The sequence below is a fragment of the Lactuca saligna genome, chromosome 2 (assembly GCF_052625555.1).
Source record: "Lactuca saligna cultivar CGN05327 chromosome 2, ASM5262555v1, whole genome shotgun sequence".
Taxonomy (NCBI): domain Eukaryota; kingdom Viridiplantae; phylum Streptophyta; class Magnoliopsida; order Asterales; family Asteraceae; genus Lactuca; species Lactuca saligna.
This window is the reverse complement of record NC_136418.1, coordinates 126,056,395-126,076,718: the sequence shown is the minus strand read 5'-3', so window position 1 is coordinate 126,076,718 and position 20,324 is coordinate 126,056,395. Positions and strand designations below refer to the sequence as shown.

Genomic DNA, 20,324 nt, shown 5'->3' with positions numbered 1-20,324 from the left:
ACTGCAATTTGCAGGCCTCAATCTACATAATTTCGTTTTTGTGTTTCTGTTGTAAGCATAAACCATCAAGTATGTTTTCTGCAAATTGATTCTTGTATATTTCATACATATATTTCAATTTCGTTTGTTTTATTTCTGTTAATCTTGTTGATTGTATACTTCTGTCATAACAATATGTTGATAAAATATATTGTTTTTGTTGTAAGTTAATTAAATCTACTAATAAAAAAGATTCTATAACAAATGATGGCTTTAGTGATTGTAAACATCTTATCGAGAGATTTAAAGAACATGGAAAGAGCATCAAACATTCGATTAGTGTGAGTTTTTGGAATGAATCCAAAATCATAATGATTTACAACAAAAATTATAAAAGTAAAAGAACACTAGGGATAAGTCTTCCGAATAACTATTGATGTTGTGAGATATTTATTTAAACATAATTTACTCTTAGGCACATCTAATGAAAAACTTTACCGATATAGAAATGGTACATTTTTAGGACTAATTGAAATGGTGACAAAATGTTATGGTATAATATAGATAACGTTAAACATCATGAAAATCATCATCATTATCTTGGTCACATAATTTAAAATGAACTCATTTATCTTTAGCAAATACTATGAGAATTTATGTACTTAAAGACAATACAAAATTACGTTGTCGATCCCTACGATTTGCTAAAAGATGTTGATTCAGTATAACTATCTAAATTCTTATGTGTTTGGTCCTCGTGGTTATATTTTTTGTGTGTTCGTCCTTTAGACAACTAAATAAACGTTGTAACAATATGTTTTGTAATAGAAATATAAGTATCATATTTTATCGTTTTTTATATAACAATCTATCTGAAAAAATCAATTCTTCACATATTTTTATAAGAACAATAAATTTTTTTAAGCATAAGTTAATCACAAATGTAAATAGAACTGTCATTGAAAGACTCGTTTAAATGTATCTATTAGAAATCAGTAGATTGTGATTTTGTTTTGAAATTTTGGCTTTTGATTCCTTCAGTTAGTCTATGTTCCACCCCAACCTATTGCATGAACGATCACACAATTCCTTATTCCCAATCCCAATAAAACACATTATATGAGCTGGGTTAGTACAACAATACGCATCTTTTCCATTCTCTTTGCGTAAAACACACTCCCATTTTTTTAAGGACTCTATTATCCCACTTGTGGTGCCTATACATACATAAAAAAGTTGTCAATTTGTGATTAATTATAGGTTTTATTTTTAGTAGACCATAGAACATTAATGCACCTTTTAATATATGGAAATGATTTTTGTTCCATAGAATATAAAAAATGAAAAAATGAAGGTGGTTCTATTTTTTTTTATAAAAGTTTTATTTTAAACATATGGATTAAATATATTAACCTTTACCCTTTGTAAAGGAAATCATTGTGTTATGATATATAGATATACATCAAATATACATGATATGGTGAAATCATGTGTTTAATATGAAATAACATAATTATGATTCTTAGAAATTTATGTAGTTCATCAATTTTTTTGTTAAAGGATATGCTATTTTCTTTTTAGAACAACAAATTCATAAAAACGTATAGTCATACTCCTAAATCTCTATGTTTTGTTCACAATAAGATCTGAATCCACAACCAATGGAAAATAACATATTTTTAAACTTTAGAGGTTTTTTGGTTATGATAAAATTTATTTATGTTATATTTGGTAAAAATTAATGTTTATATGTCAAAGTATCTAAAACTTACATGTAGGCATTTGACAAACAAAAATAGAGTTTATAAATAAATTTTATCATAACCAATATGCATTTCAGCTATAAATATAACAAGGTTTTAAACTTGCACGTTGCATCAAGAGTTTAAATTATATATATATATATATATATATATATATATATATATATATATATATATATATATATATATATATATATATATATATATATATATATATATATATAGAGAGAGAGAGAGAGAGAGAGAGAGAGAGATATGAATGTGTTGGAGAGATATATAATGTATGTACTATATAACAAAAACATAAATAACAATGAATAATCTATTTTTGACATAGTGATACACACAACAAAGTCATACATATATAGTCACGTTCAAGCACACGGTAACACACACAACCACAAACAAATACACATACATTCATATGATATATAGATGGTAAAACGTATTTAATTATTATTTACCTTCAGCAATTGGAGTCACAAGAAGAAGAAGAAAAACAAACATAAGATACTTTTCCATTTTAAGTTATTAATCAAGAAATATACAAAAATACAAAACATAACAACGATATATAAAGTTTCACTACAATATAATTTGGCTAAAAATGTGATCTGCATGCATGGAGATTTTCGTTGTTTCGTGTATGTATTGTGTTTTCTGTTTTATTTATGGAGAGTTGCATTTTGCTTGTCTGTGTCGATATATATATATATAACTTGAGAATTAAAAAAAAATAGAGATCTTGAGATTAAACCTCAGCCATATATTTCGCATTCAGCGTACCAGCAGCAACGATGTATGCATAATCATAAATGATTATATGACAGAGATGTATAATCATACAAGATTATACATGTTTATACGTATATGCATAATCATAAATGATTATACATATATGTCTGTTTACAGATTGAGTAATCATAAATGATTATTACAGTTAGTCACAGAAGAGGTGGTTGTAACAGATGTGACGGTGGTATAAGTAATGGAGGTGACAATAGTGGGGTCGACTGGTATCAGATGTGGTGGTAGTGGTGGCGGTTACGGTGGTGGGGATGGTGGCGGAGGAGAAAAGAACGAGTGGCACTGTGTAATCATTTATGATTACACCAGACCTGTCGCACCGGTACACCGAAGGGTTAGAGCGTCAGATGTTATTATTGAGTAAATTTCTGAAAACACATCAGAATAAAAAATAAAGAATGTACAATGTTATGATTTGACGGTTTTACAAAGTGAAATGACCTTATGAGGATAAATGAAAGTGTAGTGTTATGATAAGTATATAAAATGAAACGATAATATTATTATATGATCGATTTTCCAAAGCGAAATATGTTCTTCGACATCTAGCTAAACTAACATGATCTTGAAAGTTAATCTGTTCATAAAATGTAAAAATGTTTAGATGATAAATATTATTAATTATTTGTTAGAAATAATAAATGATTAAGCTATAAAGAAATACAATAATAAATGATTGAGCTATAAAGAAACAAAATAGTAACATATGTTGCCATTTTCACATCTTATTGGAAGGCTAACCACATGATCGATTAGAACAATTGTCATGTGTCAAATCTTCCATTTTTCCATCCCTATTATTTCATGAACCAAACATGTGAGTTTCTAATATGCAAAAAATAATCAAATTTTGAATTAATTAAATAAAAATATGATGTTATAATATATAAATTAACACATTATATATTTCAATATGTCATTTCTTGCATTAAAGCAACACGATATTACTAAGACATACATTCATGAACATTGGTTCCTAAAATCTAACACACTATACTATGAATGTCAAGAATACCAAAAAATGATTAAAATAGCTAAAGTTCAATTAAGAAAAAAATAATAAAGGTTGAGAATAAATAAACCGTTCTCATCAATCGTTTATTTTTACCGCAAAAATCTCCATCGTATCATCAGAAATGAGAAATAAATACACATTTGTTTTCGAACCAAACATGTTTCTTTAAATTATATTAATCGTTACATTCATATATACAAAAATATAGTTTTTTTTAATGAGCTATTTTTATCGGAAATTTAAATATATCAAAATTCATAATTTTTCATTTTCTATATTGATACAACTTTAAGATAAAATAATTTTTTTTATTTTTTTTATAGTTTCAGTTATCGTTATTCATAAGTGAATAAAAATGCATCAGATTTTTATTACAATACATTCGTTAATCATTTATGAATAAAAAATATGTTTATTTTTTTTATACAGTTTAAGTATCATTCATGTATAAATATATATCATTAAATAAACTTTTTACAGTTTACATCGCTTTCGTCATATGTTATATTCACATATGAATAAAACGTATGTTAACTTTTCTCACAAGTTATATTCATCTATGGATAACAAATTTTGAGAATTTTGTTAAAGTTCATTTGTTTTTCATATATGAATATGGAGTTCAAATTTTCAAAACATATCGTCTTTTATTAACATACTGCCATATATGAATAACAAATTAACTGTAACAAAAATCTGATAAATATTTTATTCATATATGAATATACATATGACAAGAGCTAATACAAGTTTTATTGATATATGAATATAAATGTGATGAAGTTGATGTACGAAATATATTTTAGGTAATAAAACTTTATTACGTGTTATATTCACATATAAATGATTCTTAAACAGTAAAAAAAATTAAGCACATGTTCTATTCATAAACAAATAAAGTATGTACCGTAATAAAAATATGATTAATTTTTATTCACTTATTAATAACGAGAGTTGAAACTATAAAAAAAAATTTAAAATATACTAATATAGATGTCTATTTATAAAGAATAAAAAAAGAAGAAATGACACAAATGCCCTATGAACTTTCTAGGGTTTATCCATTTAGTCCCTAAAGTATTTTCATTGCTTTATGAGGGAACGAAGTCGTTTTTGTCGGGTCGGTTACATCCACTTGAACAAAATAAAAAGGTCACCCGGTGACCCCTTTGCCACATTCTAACGACCCAAAAATCAAGGATAAAAATTTCATTTTTATTATAGTCAAAACACAGATGTCGTTTAATCCAAACATTCTAAAAACATTGCTAACTGAAAACATTTATCAGAGTTCATCCCAAAATTACATATGGCGGAAAACACAGCTGTGTGCGCTGCGATCAAGCCGAGCCCTTCATTATCAAAATGATGATACCTGAAACCATAAACAAAACTGTAAGTACGAAGCTTAGTGATTGTCCCCCAATATACCACATATCATACAATAACATAATAATATCCATAAAATATCATCCACAATATATCGTGTAACATACATATAGTTGCCATGGGCTCCCCCAAGGTCTTATATCCAAATGCCATGGGCTCCCCCCATGGTCTTATATCCAAATGTCATGGGGTACCATCATGGTCTTTCAGACAAGTTCCAGGAGCCACCTTCGGGTATTCCATGCAAGCATCACAAAGACAACTAGTTTACAACTACTTAACTAATAATTGCCAGAGTTTAGACTCTAGTCTTTCATACAGTGTGCCAGGAGCCGCCTCCTGGTCTTTCATACAGTGTGCCAAGGTCTAACCCTCGGGTCTTCCTACAATACATAAACCAAATGGGCTGAAATTGATGCCTTCGACCCATATGAACAGTGAGGAGACTCACCTCGAATGTTGAAGCTCACGACACGTAACCCTAGCTGCTGACCTGATGACTTCCCAAACTAGTAATACCCAAACAACTTCCAATTAGCAACTGAAATCTAAACCATGATCCATAATCCAAACTTGGGGTAAAATTACCATTTTACCCCTGGCCCATCAAGACTCACAACCAATGCCCAAGCCCAAAACTATAAGATCCATAAAAGCCCACTAATGGCCCAAATATCCAAATTGGACCCAATCCCATATGGGTCTTATCCTAAGCCCATATTTTCCTCAAATACAATTCAGGTTACCTCAAACACCCCTTAGGACAAACTTGGTCAAGAGCATAAGTCAAAAGTCAAGGTCAACGCCAAAGTCAACGGTACAAGTGACTCAACTCGCCGAGTTCTCATCAAACAGCAAAATCGCGAAGAATCGATCCAACTCGCCGAGTTCCCTTCAACACGTCGATTTTTCCCCTCCTTTTCATCAGAATCGGGACAATCCTAAACTAACCCATCTAGTTCTCTTATGAGCTTGTCGAGTTCTTTAGTCAACAAACCCACTTAATCTATTAAGCCACTAAATCATCAAGACAAGGCTTCAATTTGCATATATGGTCCCATAAGGTTGTATTGATGAGTAAAGTCTCCAACTTTACTCTTATGCAAGGCTAAAAGAAGCTCAAAAGCTCAAAATAAGCTAGAAGAAAGGCTTAATGGATGCATGGAGCCCTTAAGACCATAAAGTTGGCACCTTTATGCCAAAAGAGCTCCCTAGAACCTTAGATCTAAAAAGGTTTGTCCAAAAGGGACGTCCACCTCCTAACAACCACTCCATTTGGACCAAAACATGCGCAAGAACCCTAAGAAGGAGATTTATGAATTCACAAAGCCAGGTTGAGACTTTTTACCAGAAAAGTGTCGAAAATGAAGCAATGATTCGAGATCTAGAAGCTCCCTCTTGTATCACCAACTCTCACTAAGCTTCCCTTCCTCCCAATAGATCATAACATTCAAAAATGCCTTAAGGTTTCGAGGTTAGGGTTTAGGACAATTGTGATTGGAAATGAGGCCAACATATGGGGTTTAATTTGTTTAAATAGGGTGCAAAACCTTAAAATTAGGGTTTCCCAACCACGTCCAACTTGTCGAGTTGGTCCTCTCCGACTCGTCGAGTTGGTCTTCGAAAATACACGCGACCAACACTTCCAACATGTTGAGTTTCTTCCCCCAAACTCGACGATTTGGCCCTTAGAAATGAGGTTTTATTTCCATGACCTTCTAGATTATGGATGTTACACACATAGACATCTGTTGACCAATACCCAATACTATTCATCTTCACCTCTTTTACTTTCTTCACCTTTTTGCTCACCACTTTATCATCCTTGACACTTTTTCATACTCTCCATTTGCTTTCTATCTCCTATCACTATACACACTGTCTTTTAAAACAACCCAATTTCTTATTTCCTATTCAAATCCATTTGGGCCTAATCCAAATCATATGTTTTGGATGTCGATTGGTTTTTGGTTTTTCGTTTCTAAACCTAGTAATGCAAATCTGAAATTTATACAACTTCTTAAAAGTTTGATTTCAATATCAAGGAGTGAAACTTAATACACCAGGTTTATCAATGTTGAAATTGTAACTTTGATACTTGCACAAAATTTTACCTTATCATCTTCCCTGGTGTTTGACCGATTAGAACGGAGCGCAAGGAGTACGTTTCCCTCTGATCAACTTCAGAGTTGCAACATTTAACGAATTTAGACGTGGTTTCGCTTACGTTGCTTCCAATTTCTTCGAGATTGGAATCGTTAAGCCTGAAACTAAGGTACTATTGTCTTCTATATTGAGTACTTCATAGTTGCAAAATCACTCTGTTTGTTCGAGATGAAACATATAAAATGATAGTGATGATACTTTTCTATGTTTTCAGGAAGTTTCAAGTTTGAGTGTAGAGCCATGTGAAGGTCAATCACTTATAATTATTGTTTTTGAGATCAATAAGTCATAAGTACGTACTAAAATATCAAATATGTTCTATCATTTTATTTTTGAAACAAGAATATATGAACACATTCACAATGGCCATGAACGAGCTCGTAATCTGTCACGTTTCTGACTCAATGATGAAGGAAGAACTAAAATTGTTCCTAGGCAACTTCCACAGGTTTGGTTTAGCTTCAAAATCGGACCTTTTGTTTGTCTTCAATTCCATTTCGACAATAGATTCTTTTGATGATTTAATTCGAGAAATGGGAGTAAAGCTGTCAACTTCCCAACAAGTTTCGACATGACTTAGTTTGTGAAATCAGGTGAAGAGGCGGATAAACGAGAACCCATATGTAGTATTACACATAGGAAGATGATAAACATGAGATAGATGGGCCCCAAGTCGTCTATGTGTCACTTAAACTAGCTATAAGAGGTAAAGGGGTCTAAAAAGACTAGTTGTCCATGACTTCGTTGCCTCATAAAGCCTTAGAAATAGTTTAGGGACTAAAATAACTAATCATAGAAAGTTCGTAAGACATTTTTGTTGTTTTCCCAATAAAAAAAGTTATGAATTTTGAAATATTTAAAATATTTTTCGATAAAAATAACTCCTTAAAAATAAAAAAAAAATAAATAAAAAACAAACAAGAAACTATGTTTTTGTATATATTAAGGTAATAATTATCATAGTTTAAGGAAACATGTTTGATTTGAAAGCACACATGTATCATTTGCTCATTTACTCTGGTACACTTAACTGTTTTGCGACAAAATAAATGTATGAATGAGATTGATTCTTAAATTCTCAACCTTTTTATTTTCTCAATTGAAAAACTCTCTCCGCCCTCCCCCCCCCCCCCTCTCTCTCTCTGTGTATATATATATATATATATATATATATATATATATATATATATATATATATATATATGTAACACCCAAAATACGATCCAAAAATTTTTGTTTAATAATTACTAAAACCATCATATCAATATCATAAAATAAAAACCCATACGTTAATATCTCAAAACCATAACAAAGTATCACGAGAAAATTGTATCAAATCATATCTATGAGAAGCTAAATCAACTCCCAGGACAAAAACTGAAGCTGTGGTGTGTGCGATGTCATCATCCCGAGCTCTTCCCATTACTTGCGGAAGTACCCGAAACCAAAACTGAAACTGTAAGCACGAAGCTTGGTGAGCTCCCCCAAACTACCACATACCATACAATAACATATAAACACATACTGGGCCTTGCCCACTGCATCGGACCGAAGTCCGGAAACTGCATCGGACCGAAGTCCGGAACTAACCAGGGCCTTGCCCTATGCATCGGACCGAAGTTCGAAAACTGCATCGGATAAAAGTCCAGAACTTACTGGGACCTTGTCCCCTGCATCGGACCGAAGTCCGGAAACTGACTGAGCATAACATAGCATAGCATATAAACATATCAACGAGCATAAGCACATATACTGCATACTGCATCGGACCGAAGTCCGAAACACATAACACAAAACATGCTTGAATCATAAAGACATCAAGCAATCTAACTACTGCATCGGATCGAGGTTCGGAACTACTGCTAACTAAACGGGTCGGCATTATGGCCATAGACCCGTTCCTAGTGGATGGAAAACTCATAAGTACGCTCAATCAAATACTAATAACTATACTGAGGGTAAAATGACTATTTTACCCCTGGTCAAAGTCAACCTATTGGTCAAAGTCAACATACAGTTGACCTGACTCGTCGAGTTGGGCCACCAACTCGTCGAGTCCCTACTCTCATTTCTCAATTTTGCTCGCTACTACTCGTCGAGTTTGGTATAGACTCGACGAGTTCCTCTTTGATACTAACACTTAGTCAATCTGCATCCGACTCGTCGAGTTGTATGAACAACTCGTCGAGTCCTCCTTCAACATATGAACACTCTGACTGTGACTCGCCGAGTTTGTTCTTGAGATATGAAGATTACCTTGGACTCGCTGAGTCAGGGCATTGACTCGCCGAGTCCCTCCATGAATGAGTCTGATCTCCGACTCACTGAGTCCACCTATAACTCACTGGTTCCACTCGGCATAATACATGAAAGAGGAAAACTCGAGAACTCGCGACTCGATTTGCCAAGTCTGAAGAACGACTCATCGAGTCGGTTGCATGCAACTTCTAAATAGTTGATTCTGCTCAAAACCAATGCATACAACTTATAGATCTGGGTTCTTAAGGCTTGGTTACCACGTAAAGTTTCCAACTTTACGTGTACATATGCATGAAAATGAATTTAAAGGCTCAAAAGGCACTTAAAAGAGTAGATCTAGGGCTTTCATGCAAAATGTTTCCATAAAGGTGTTAGATCTAAGTTTTTGGAACTGAAACATGGATAGATCCGAAGGCTATTCAACCCAATGCGATCTCTCTACTATAATCAAGCTAAGAAATGGATAAAATGGCCTAAATGTGATTTATAATGGAGAATCAATCATAGAAACAGAAGGAATCCGATTAGTACCTCAATAAATTCTGTAGTGGGTGCAAGATCTTGGATCTCCTTTTACTCCTTTGGATCTAGCTTCCTTATTCTCTTCAAAACTTCAAGATTCACACAAGAAATGCTCAAAATGCTCAAGGAATGGTTAGGGATTGCTAAATGATGCTCTGAGGGTGAAGGAGGCGAGTTTGGGGCTCATAACATGGTTTAAATAGGGTGCAAAACCCGTGGATCTAGGGTTTCTTGCAGACTGGCGGACTCGCCGAGTCCAGGATATGGACTCACCGAGTCGCCAACTTAAACGTGCTCAATATCTCGTCTCTACTTGGCGAGTCGGGCCTACAACTCGTTGAGTTTCAGCTAAAAAATGCAAAAATACTTAGATTAAAATACATACCAGGAACCAGGTGCTACAATATATATATATATATATATATATATATATATATATATATATATATATATATATATATATATATATATACTAGCCGTTTACCCGCGCTAAGCGACGGATGCATTTATCAAAATCAATCAATGGAAGTTCATGCATTAAAGTTGGTTACTGTTTTTGGTTAAAGATTAAAGTAAAATTTTTTTATTAAAAATAAAAATCTAATGTTTTCAATTGAAAATGATAAAATATTATTGTTTTAGGATAGTATTATATAAAGTACGATTTTTGTTTGGGTTAAAAGAAAAATTGCAGTGTTTTGGTTTGGAAATAACTTTTTTTTATTAGAATGTGTAGTTGTTAAACTGTTTAATGCAATTCTACTTTTAATATATGAAAAATATAATGTTTTATAACTTTTTTTTATCATTTAATCTAAAATTAGTTGTTGCTTTGACACCTATAAACTACTACTTGTATAAAATATGTTGTATATTTTGTTTGTTGAATACAACTAATTCAACTTTTTATAAAAGTTGGCAACAATTACATAAATAACCAGCTAGAAAGTATATATTATCAAATATGGATCACAAAATCAGTTAACTAATTTCACTTGGACACCAATAGATATGTGTTGTTTTTTCTTGGTTTTCATCAATAAAAATCTAGGTATAGTATTGATCCGTATTTTGATATTCTATAACATTTATCGGTTAAATTTAATTAAAAACAATTTCCATGTCTAAATCTTTAATGGCAAAACTAAATTCAATGCTTTAATACCAAAATCAAAACCAAAATAAACTAATGGGTGGGTGGCCACACATTATAACCTTGCAAATATCTATATATTTCTAGGATATTGGTTAATAAAACTTAAATATTGAAATTAAAAAAAAAAGTAAAAAAAAAAAATTGTATTACATTTCAAATCCACGGTTTAGATTTTGACTTCATGAAAAATTAAGAACCGACTCAATTTAAATTATGAACCATTGATTCATGGCTTAAAAATATCATATATTAGCATTGTTTATTCTCGATGCTTGCTGACATCCTTAAGGTACTTGAGCCTATTGAATAATGATCAAGAGAAATATGATTAAGTTTTTCCACATTATTAATTATTACTATCAGAATATTTTACCAAACATGTCAGCAACTACAAGACATGAAAATTAATAGGGATGAAAGTGTATAATCAATTATAATTATAGTATAAAATAAAATTGTAATTTTTATAAATCATTTTTTCTCAAATTATTCATGTTTTTTCTACACTTTTCTTTTATTCCAAAATACCCCTTCCTTTTATAAAAACCCTTCCATACTTCAAATTAATCATTTTTTTTATTCTATAACTACACTAGTATTTGGACAAATATGCCTTTGAAAAATCAAACTTTTCCACACGAAAACCCGAACTATTCCAACAAACAAATTATTTATCAGGTTTTCATGGTTAATCTCCTTAAGAACATTCACTTCTGTCACCAACATACTTTATCCCTTTTAGCAAAAAATGTACAAACATTTATCCATTAAAAAAGTAAATATAAATGTTATTGTATGAGAAAAAAATTTAAAGAACCCTTGTATGTTAACATATTTTAATCAGCTTAACAGACATCTTAGTATGAGTCGAAATATACTTATGGCATAAAGTTAAATCTATTTATTAAAAAAAACTCAGAGAAATACTCTAGAGTGTAGTATTGTTTCTGCATAAAATATGTATTACAAAGTATCACTTAAGCACCCATTCTTAAAAATAAAATAGTAATTCAAATTGAGCTCTAATAAATGCTTTTTGTTTAATCTTTAAACATCATAACAAAACCACAAAACTTAATCCAATTACCTTTTTACCCTTGTGCAATCTGATCTACAGCTTCCTGAAGCAAAACCAAGATCACCTTGGGATGATATTTGAGCTACACCCACTCTTATCCCTGATGATATGTCTTGTTGTTGGTTGCTTGGAGCCACAAAAGACATATATCCCTGATTTTGATTTTCGCCAGGCATGGCCTTTTCTATCTATTCAAATAGCTAGCACCCTATTGGGTAGAGGCTGATTGGCTCCCTCTATAAGTTTGAGAAGATCAACTGGTTATTTCCACTGTTGTTCGAAAAATCATAATTATTCACATCCCCGCAACCATAAAAAATTATTCAAAACTTTTGTTTTATTTATGTTTTTCATGGAGCTTGACCTTACATTCTTGATGTATCAACATCTGCACAATATCAGTGCTTCAACATACTACAACATTTAGATTATATCCATCATTTAGATTATATCCATTTTTTTATGAATGACTTAAAATATACATGTGTTATTGACTTGTTTGGAGTAAACTCAAGTTTTGGTGATTTATCCCCTAATATTTTGGTTCACTAGATGCATGAAGTCATTTCTCATTTGGGGGATCTTGACAACTTTACCCATGAACAACTGAACATAGAACAGATTAAAAAGAACCAAGTCACGAAAATGGAGAATATGAAATGAGTCAAAGTTGAGTTGGTTTTAGTTTACAGAAAATGGTGGTATTGAGGTTTTTGAAATTTTCATACATAATTATGACAATAAGAAAGATTCCTAGTAAGGTCACCAGGTCTTACGTATCCATTTCATAACAAAGTTGTGCAAATCTACAAAAACCTCATCTTGGTGAGATAATAAGCAGGAACAAACCACCACTACAAAGACTATAAGCGGACATGTACAAGCAGTATTCATATTAAAAAAGAAATTCCAAATTATAAAAAAAATCGAAACCTATATTACCTTTGGCTTGTTTATGCTTTTACTGAGGAGTAATCTTTGAAATTCCATGTGAAACTCTTCTCTTTGAATCCTTGAATGCATAAAAAAATTATTTATCAACCAAGATTATATGTAAAACATCTTTGATATAGACCAAAAAAATTAGAATAATGAAACTTGGATTAAGAAAAACATCCATATATTATGTAAACCTCGGTCTTTTGAATCCACGAAAGACCTGTAACAATTAGACACCAGGAGATTAATTAAAGAATTACATGTTTTTGAAAATGATTATATAAAAAGCCAATAAAAAAAGGAAATGTTATAGCTCATCAATTTAATTGTTTGGTAGTTAACCCACTCCATCTTTGTAATAAAAACAAACAAACTCCAAAATAGAAATAGAAAAACAACAAGAAAGTATTTTGTGTCGGAAACTATTTTTCCTGATCGTGTTCATCCAGATCCAAACACTTCTTTTAAAACCTTAGAGATAAAATGATAAATGGGTAAAGAAGAACCATCGACATTTGGTGGCGTCGATCTCAAGAGTGGGTGGCTGACATTTGGTAGCGTCGACCTCCAGGGTGGGTGGCGAGCATTTGGTGGCGTCGATCTCCATTGGAGTTTTCATTGACATACACAAAAAATGAAGATATTAGGGTTTTCATTGATAATACCATCTTACTCGACAACTTACATAAGTAACAAATTTATTTAAGGTATGTTGTTTAAGTAAAATAAAAACGTACCTTATTTAAGGTATGGTTTGGTAAAGTATGGTATTACATTAGAAGTTTGTACATTAAACCATTTTAATGGTACCTCTTAATTTTCAAGAAATACTCGATATGCTTAATATAATAGAATATATATATATATATATATATATATATATATATATATATATATATATATATATATATATATATAACTATGATGTTCTTTCTCTCTCTCTCTCTCTATATATATATATATATATATATATATATATATATATATATATATATATATATAACTATGATGTTCTCTCTCTCCCCCTCTCTCTCTCTCTCTCTCTATATATATATATATATATATATATATATATATATATATATATATATATATATATATATATATTAGTTCGCATATGTACACTGCAAATACATATATTCATAAAAAAAATTTAAAATCAGAATTTTATTTATCAAAAGTTTATGTTTTTTTTTCCTAATATTAAAATACGTTTTTTCTACAATATTCATAATGTGTTTACAAAGAGTTAAATGTTGAGATGATAAAAATTATTAATTAGTTGTTGAAATAATAAATGATAGGTTGGAAAGAACTATCACAGTTAAGTATATTGTAAATTTTCGCATCTTATTGGAAGGCTAACTATATAATGATTTCTAGCAATTGTCATGTCTAAAATCCACCATGTATCCGCGCATATAATTTTATGAATCAAACATGGGAGTTTCTTGATGCAAAAACAAACAAAAATTGAATCAACTAAATAAAATTATGATGTTAGAATATATAAATTAATAAAAATACAATAATACTTTGTTATTTATTATATTTAAGCAGCCCAATATTACTAAGACATTCAGGAACATCAGTTTCTAAAATCACATGTAAACACACTATAAATGTCAAGAATAATAAAAAAAAAATTAAGTAGAATTACTTATCTTATAAATTATCTACTACACGGTGACGATCGCCTTCGAGGGGCAGTGAATATTTGGTGGTTAGAACCTAAAATCATACAATTCAAATCATCGAGTTCTCTCTCGTGATCGATATAAAGACGTTTCTCTCATACTATATATTCTCATTCCTCTCTCCGCCATACTCGTAATCATGCACTCCTCCCCTCTTTCACACTTTAATTGCGTACATGATATTGAGATCAACCAATATAACCTTGAAAATCAAATTTCGCTAAGTTTGCTGTGATTATTTTTTGCTTAAATCAGATTGATTGGTGATGCTTAAAATCCAATAGAAACACCGTTTGCTAATGCTAGAAATCGGGTGTGAGTTTTTATTCTCTTTTTGTTTAATGGCAATTGGTTGGTTTTTTGACATTGTTTAAAAAACAATAAAAGAGATCACATCGTTCTCAGATCAAATAAAGACCGATCGGAGACTAATTAACTGGTCTCTAAACGGAAGCCATAGTTTATACACATATCATTTTTTTATTGATCATATATTACCAAACATTTTCTTTTATTTCATTTATTAACTTTTAATATATCATTTTATGTACATCTTAATATAAACGGAAAAATTCGAAATCAAGCATCATGTATTGTGGATTACCATATATGGTTGTGGCTTCTGGGCTTTGACTATTTGGCCCATTTATAGCTAACAATACATATATCCATATACGGAGTGATTACCATATTTAGCCTAATTTGACTGCTCTGGAAAATTGGTGGGAACTGAGGATTTATTTCCCGCCATTTCTCTTCCTACTTTGCCAATTGATATCGTTTTGTTCTTTGGTGGAAGATTCAGACGAGCAAACAACAAGAATCAGTCGGTAATTGTAATGGAAGTCGTCATATCTCAGAAGAAACCTTCATCAGCATCAGCAGATGGTGTTTCTACCATCCCTCTTTATCGTTCAGCTCCCACTCTCGAAGTTAGGCTCGAAGATTTCGAGCGATTCGCCGTCGATCGGCTCCTAGGTCCGGTATCTATCTCTTTACCGTATATTTTCCCTCTTTGTCTGATAAATATGAATTACATCCGTCATTCGTCATTCGCATATGCAAATTTCAGTTGCTAAGTTTGGGAATTTTAGTCTATTCACTTCCTAGAGGGTTTTTGTTTGTTTTTTAATCAGGATCTAACTTATGTTGATTATGTAAACACAAGTTAATTTATTACAGTACTTAGTAATAACAAATATCCATGAAATAGTTATCATATATGATGAATGGCTCAATATAAAGGTTCTATTGATGTATTTATAATGATGTTTAAGTATAAATTATCGTTAAGTTTATAACATTTAACATATTATATAAAGCACTGAACATATACGTTAAGTTTTTGAAGGAATGCATATTACTAGTCATTCTTCCAAAAATATCTCCAATTGTAGATGATGGTTAGAGATGAAATAGTTTTACAAACTCGACATATAATTGTTGATTTAGGATTATACTATCTAAACACGAGATGTATAACTAAATTGATAAGTTTTGGGTTCTGGAATTTGATTGAACCTTACATTCAATCTCTTGTAAACTGAGTATGGTTTCATTTGTAACTTATGCAGTTCTGAGAGGGATTTCTGATGGATTGGCTAGAGGAAAGAAACCTGATGAAATGGAAAAATTGGTTAGTGGAGTTTGTTAATTGTTATGTTACTTTTTATTGAAGTAGTGTGGTGTTTCATGTTTGTTTATTCTTCTTTTGGAGCTTGTAGGTAAGTGATCTATGGAAGGCCAATATGAGACATCCAAATACATCAGAGATTATTGATAAAGACATCATATCCCATTTTGTCTTACGCCTTGTGTATTGTCGAACGTAAGCTTTTCATCTTTTACCCTTTGTGTCTTTTCCATGTCTGAATTAATTATATCAACAATTAATCCCTCTTTCTTGTGACACTCTTAGAGAGGAACTAAGGAAATGGTTTCTTTCAATGGAAAGCACTCTCTTTCGCTACCGATTTCGCCTTGAAACTTCTGATGTACATGTATGATTTCTGTTTTGATTCATATGAGTACTAAAGTTTTATATATGTTCTTGTTATCTTTGCTAATGGTTTTTTGATTTTGAATCACAGAGGGCATTGATGACAGAGCTTGGAATCCCTTACAAATCTGTCACAAATGCAGAATTTGAGGTATTTGTAGGCTTTCATTTCATTACTCTTGTTCATTATACAAATATGCTTCCAAGATTAGGACTTTTGTCAGTTTTGTGAATCTTTTTTTGATTCTTTTCAGGGTTTGAAGGAAAAATTGAGCCAAGTTGCACGCTCAATTGGGCAACAACTACCCACTTGTATGTCATAAATGCATTCACCTCAATGATTTGAGTCCTTGTTTTTGTTTTTCAGTTTTAGCGCTTTAACATAGTTTATTCTCTTTGGTGTTTTATATACTGCAGCTGATACAGTATATTACAAGGTACATTACCTAGTTGAACCTCAATTCACACACCCTCTCTCTCTCTCTCTATATATATATATATATATATATATATATATTTCATTATGATCTTTTCTTTATAAAGATTTGACCTTTTTTCATTTGAATGATATTAGGTTCCATGGGAAGAAGTTTCTGAACTTGTGGGAAGTCGCAGAGTCTTCATTAAGAAAGGATATGCATATGTTGCTTTAAACCAGGTGAATAAATATTAAATCCTCAATTTTTATTTAATAATCATGTAGCATAACATTAACAAATAACAAATAATTCTCCAATTCATGTTTCTAATCTCAGGTTGTCTCATTTGTGATTCCACACTTTCGTAGTCATCTTTCAAAAGCCCTTGTCCTCACAAACAGGTTATTGACTTATTTCTCAACTTGTTTAAAAAATTTCAATTTTTTTAACAATGATTTCAATTCCATAGTTATTATATCTGTTAAGTATTTACTGAATGTTTTGAGCATCTTCTACTTTCAAGAAAATGGACATCCATGATTAGAGAACAGGAAAAGGACAGATTAACACCTGTGAGTTTCTAAATCTAATTATGTTTTATTTTAATTCTTTCTCTCAAGTTTCATGCTTGATTTTGTTTAATTTTATATTACTTAGATTGTTGAAGCTCTATCCACCAGTTACCTTGGTCCTGATTATACCCAAGTATGTTATGTTTTCTAATTTCTAATAATTACAATTGTTATATTATATAAATATTAATAATATATGATTTTATCATGCTACTATGAATCTTAATAGGACAAAGAATTTGGTGAAATATCTCTGAAAGACATTGATCAAGTAGCCAGAAGCTCATTTCCTTTGTGTATGCGTCATCTTTTTGACTCAGTAAGTAAATTAAATGATTATATATTTTCATTTCTCACAATTAATTTTTTTATTGATATTTTGAATTTCTTTCACAAAATATGATTAGTTAAGAGAAGATCATCACTTGAAACATGGAGGGAGGATACAATTGGGGTTGTTTCTTAAGGTAATTAAACTAATCATTTGCATTTAAATTATTTACTTTTAATTCTTTTTTTTTTTTTTTTTTATACTGTAATTGTAATCTTGGAAAATATATTTAGGGAGTTGGATTGAAGTTGGATGATGCACTTGCATTTTGGAAAGCAGAGTTCTCCCAAAAGGTTAATAATCTCACTGTATGTGTTTTTATGTGTATCTACTGTGTGTAAATTGTAATTAGGGTTTATAAATGTTTTAGGTTGGAGCTGAAAGATTTGACAAAGAATATGCATATGGAATACGTCACAATTTTGGTAAAGAAGGAAAGAGAACGGTATATAAATAAATAAAGCTTCAATTTTTTTGAAACCATTTTACTTTATTATTATTAAAAAAATATATAAATTAATCTTTTTTTTTTAAAATTTCAGGATTATACACCTTTTTCTTGTCAGAAAATCATCCTATCAACTCCAGGTGTTGGAGATCATCATGGTTGCCCTTATCGTCATTTTAGGTTAACAAATTTAACTTAAAAAATTAATTATTACTATTTTCTCATTTCCCAAATTTAATAGTATTCAAGAAAAGTTATGAAATTTTGTTTACAGTGAAGAAAATCTAAGAGCTGCTCTTGGTAAAATGGGAGTAGGCAGCAGAGAATTGGAGCAAGTGGTGGAAAAAGCGAAAGGGAGACATTATCAGGTTTGTATTATAAAAAAATTATTTAATTATTAGATTCTGAGGTGTTTATTAATTGTAATTTATAATATGTTTTGAATTGTAGTTAGCATGCACTTTAACTTTTGAAGCTATTCATGGAGCTTCTTGTGACTCTGGAATAAATCATCCAAATCAGTACTTTAAAGCCAGCCAAAACATCCTTAAAGAAAAGGTAAATTTGTTGCTTTATGGAAGTTTTTATAAACTTAAACTAAAAAGGTTGAATTTGAAATATTTAGAACATTAGGGGGTTTGTGGTATTAATACTTATTTTCTAAAACTATTTAAGCATAATGTTAAATTTTGTTATTCCATTGGCCTAACTTATTTACTCTCTTCCAGAAACAGTCGACAGCATGAGCGTGAGCATGACGTATGCAAGTTAGATAAATATATAAAACGTGTTTAATTAGAGTATTGTTTAATGTAATGTGTTAGTTTAATTATATTTAGTATTATCGGTGCTTTTGTCTCTTTTTTTTTTTTTTTTTTTTTTGTATTTTTTTTTTTTGTATTTTATGGATACGTTAATTTAGTGGTACGATGGGTTAATGCATAGCATATAATGAGTGGCTCCATTGCATTTGCATCATAGATTGAATATTTGTATGCTTTTGAGACATCTTGTTCTTATCGTGTTTGTTTTTAGTGTTAAATCTAAGAGACATAAATAAATGATGACATAAGTTTTAAAGTTGGATGTTGAAATTATTGCATAGAATAATGCTTAAATTGTGTATATGATTTATATGCGAAAAATCAACTAGTCTTTTTTGGTTAATAAATTAAAACTAATATTGAAAGCTATAATAGTTTATTATGAATATTGCGGCTAAAATTATTTGTAAAGTTCGGATACATATAACTGCATATATTTTGTATTATTCTAGAAATAAATAAGACATTAAGCCCCTTTCCGGTTTCAATAATTTTGCCTATAAAAATAGATAATTATGATATGGGACTTGTGACTTGTAGAACGATTTTATAAGTCCGTATTAATTTTAAAAAGATAATCCCGTATTTAGAATCCTATAAATGATATATGGAATGCAAGTGATTTTGTTAAATAAAATAATACTATACGAACTTTTCTTTTTTGGTTGTTGAATAAATGAGTATATTGTAGATGAACATGATAACCGAGTTTTCAAGAAAAGACTTACAAACTTGGTTCATAATGTAACAGTAAAAAAATTCATTTTTAATTAACTTATAAAATCGTTTACTGAAAACATTATCGATAACATATATGTTCGTAAACCCATAATCAAAAGTCATAAAAACGTGATAAAATAATAACATATTAGAGTACAATCCCAGAGCATCATAGTGTGGAAATCATGTGTGTGATGCGCTACTACTGTGCCGACTTATTCCCCTTCGACGAAGAAGTACC

The 20,324-nt window shown here is 30.7% G+C and overlaps 1 protein-coding gene across 2 annotated transcripts; it reads left to right on the top strand.

Moving 5' to 3' along the window:
* Window positions 1-15,472: 15,472 nt before the first annotated feature.
* On the top strand, window positions 15,473-19,517 carry EMB2813 (DNA primase, large subunit family). Of its 2 annotated transcripts, none has more exons than XM_078977697.1 (19): window positions 15,473-15,748; window positions 16,345-16,406; window positions 16,495-16,598; window positions 16,689-16,770; window positions 16,861-16,920; window positions 17,024-17,081; window positions 17,187-17,206; window positions 17,344-17,427; window positions 17,525-17,589; window positions 17,712-17,760; window positions 17,846-17,893; window positions 17,990-18,079; window positions 18,168-18,227; window positions 18,325-18,384; window positions 18,462-18,536; window positions 18,634-18,719; window positions 18,814-18,907; window positions 18,990-19,097; window positions 19,274-19,517. In XM_078977697.1, exons 1-19 carry the CDS (start codon window positions 15,610-15,612, stop codon window positions 19,283-19,285), a joined length of 1,356 nt encoding a protein of 451 aa, XP_078833823.1. In that variant the 5' UTR covers window positions 15,473-15,609; the 3' UTR covers window positions 19,286-19,517. The 2 variants fall into 2 exon arrangements, with proteins under 2 accessions (XP_078833823.1, XP_078833822.1); XM_078977696.1 differs by having other exon boundaries at window positions 19,268-19,517.
* Window positions 19,518-20,324: the final 807 nt, after the last annotated feature.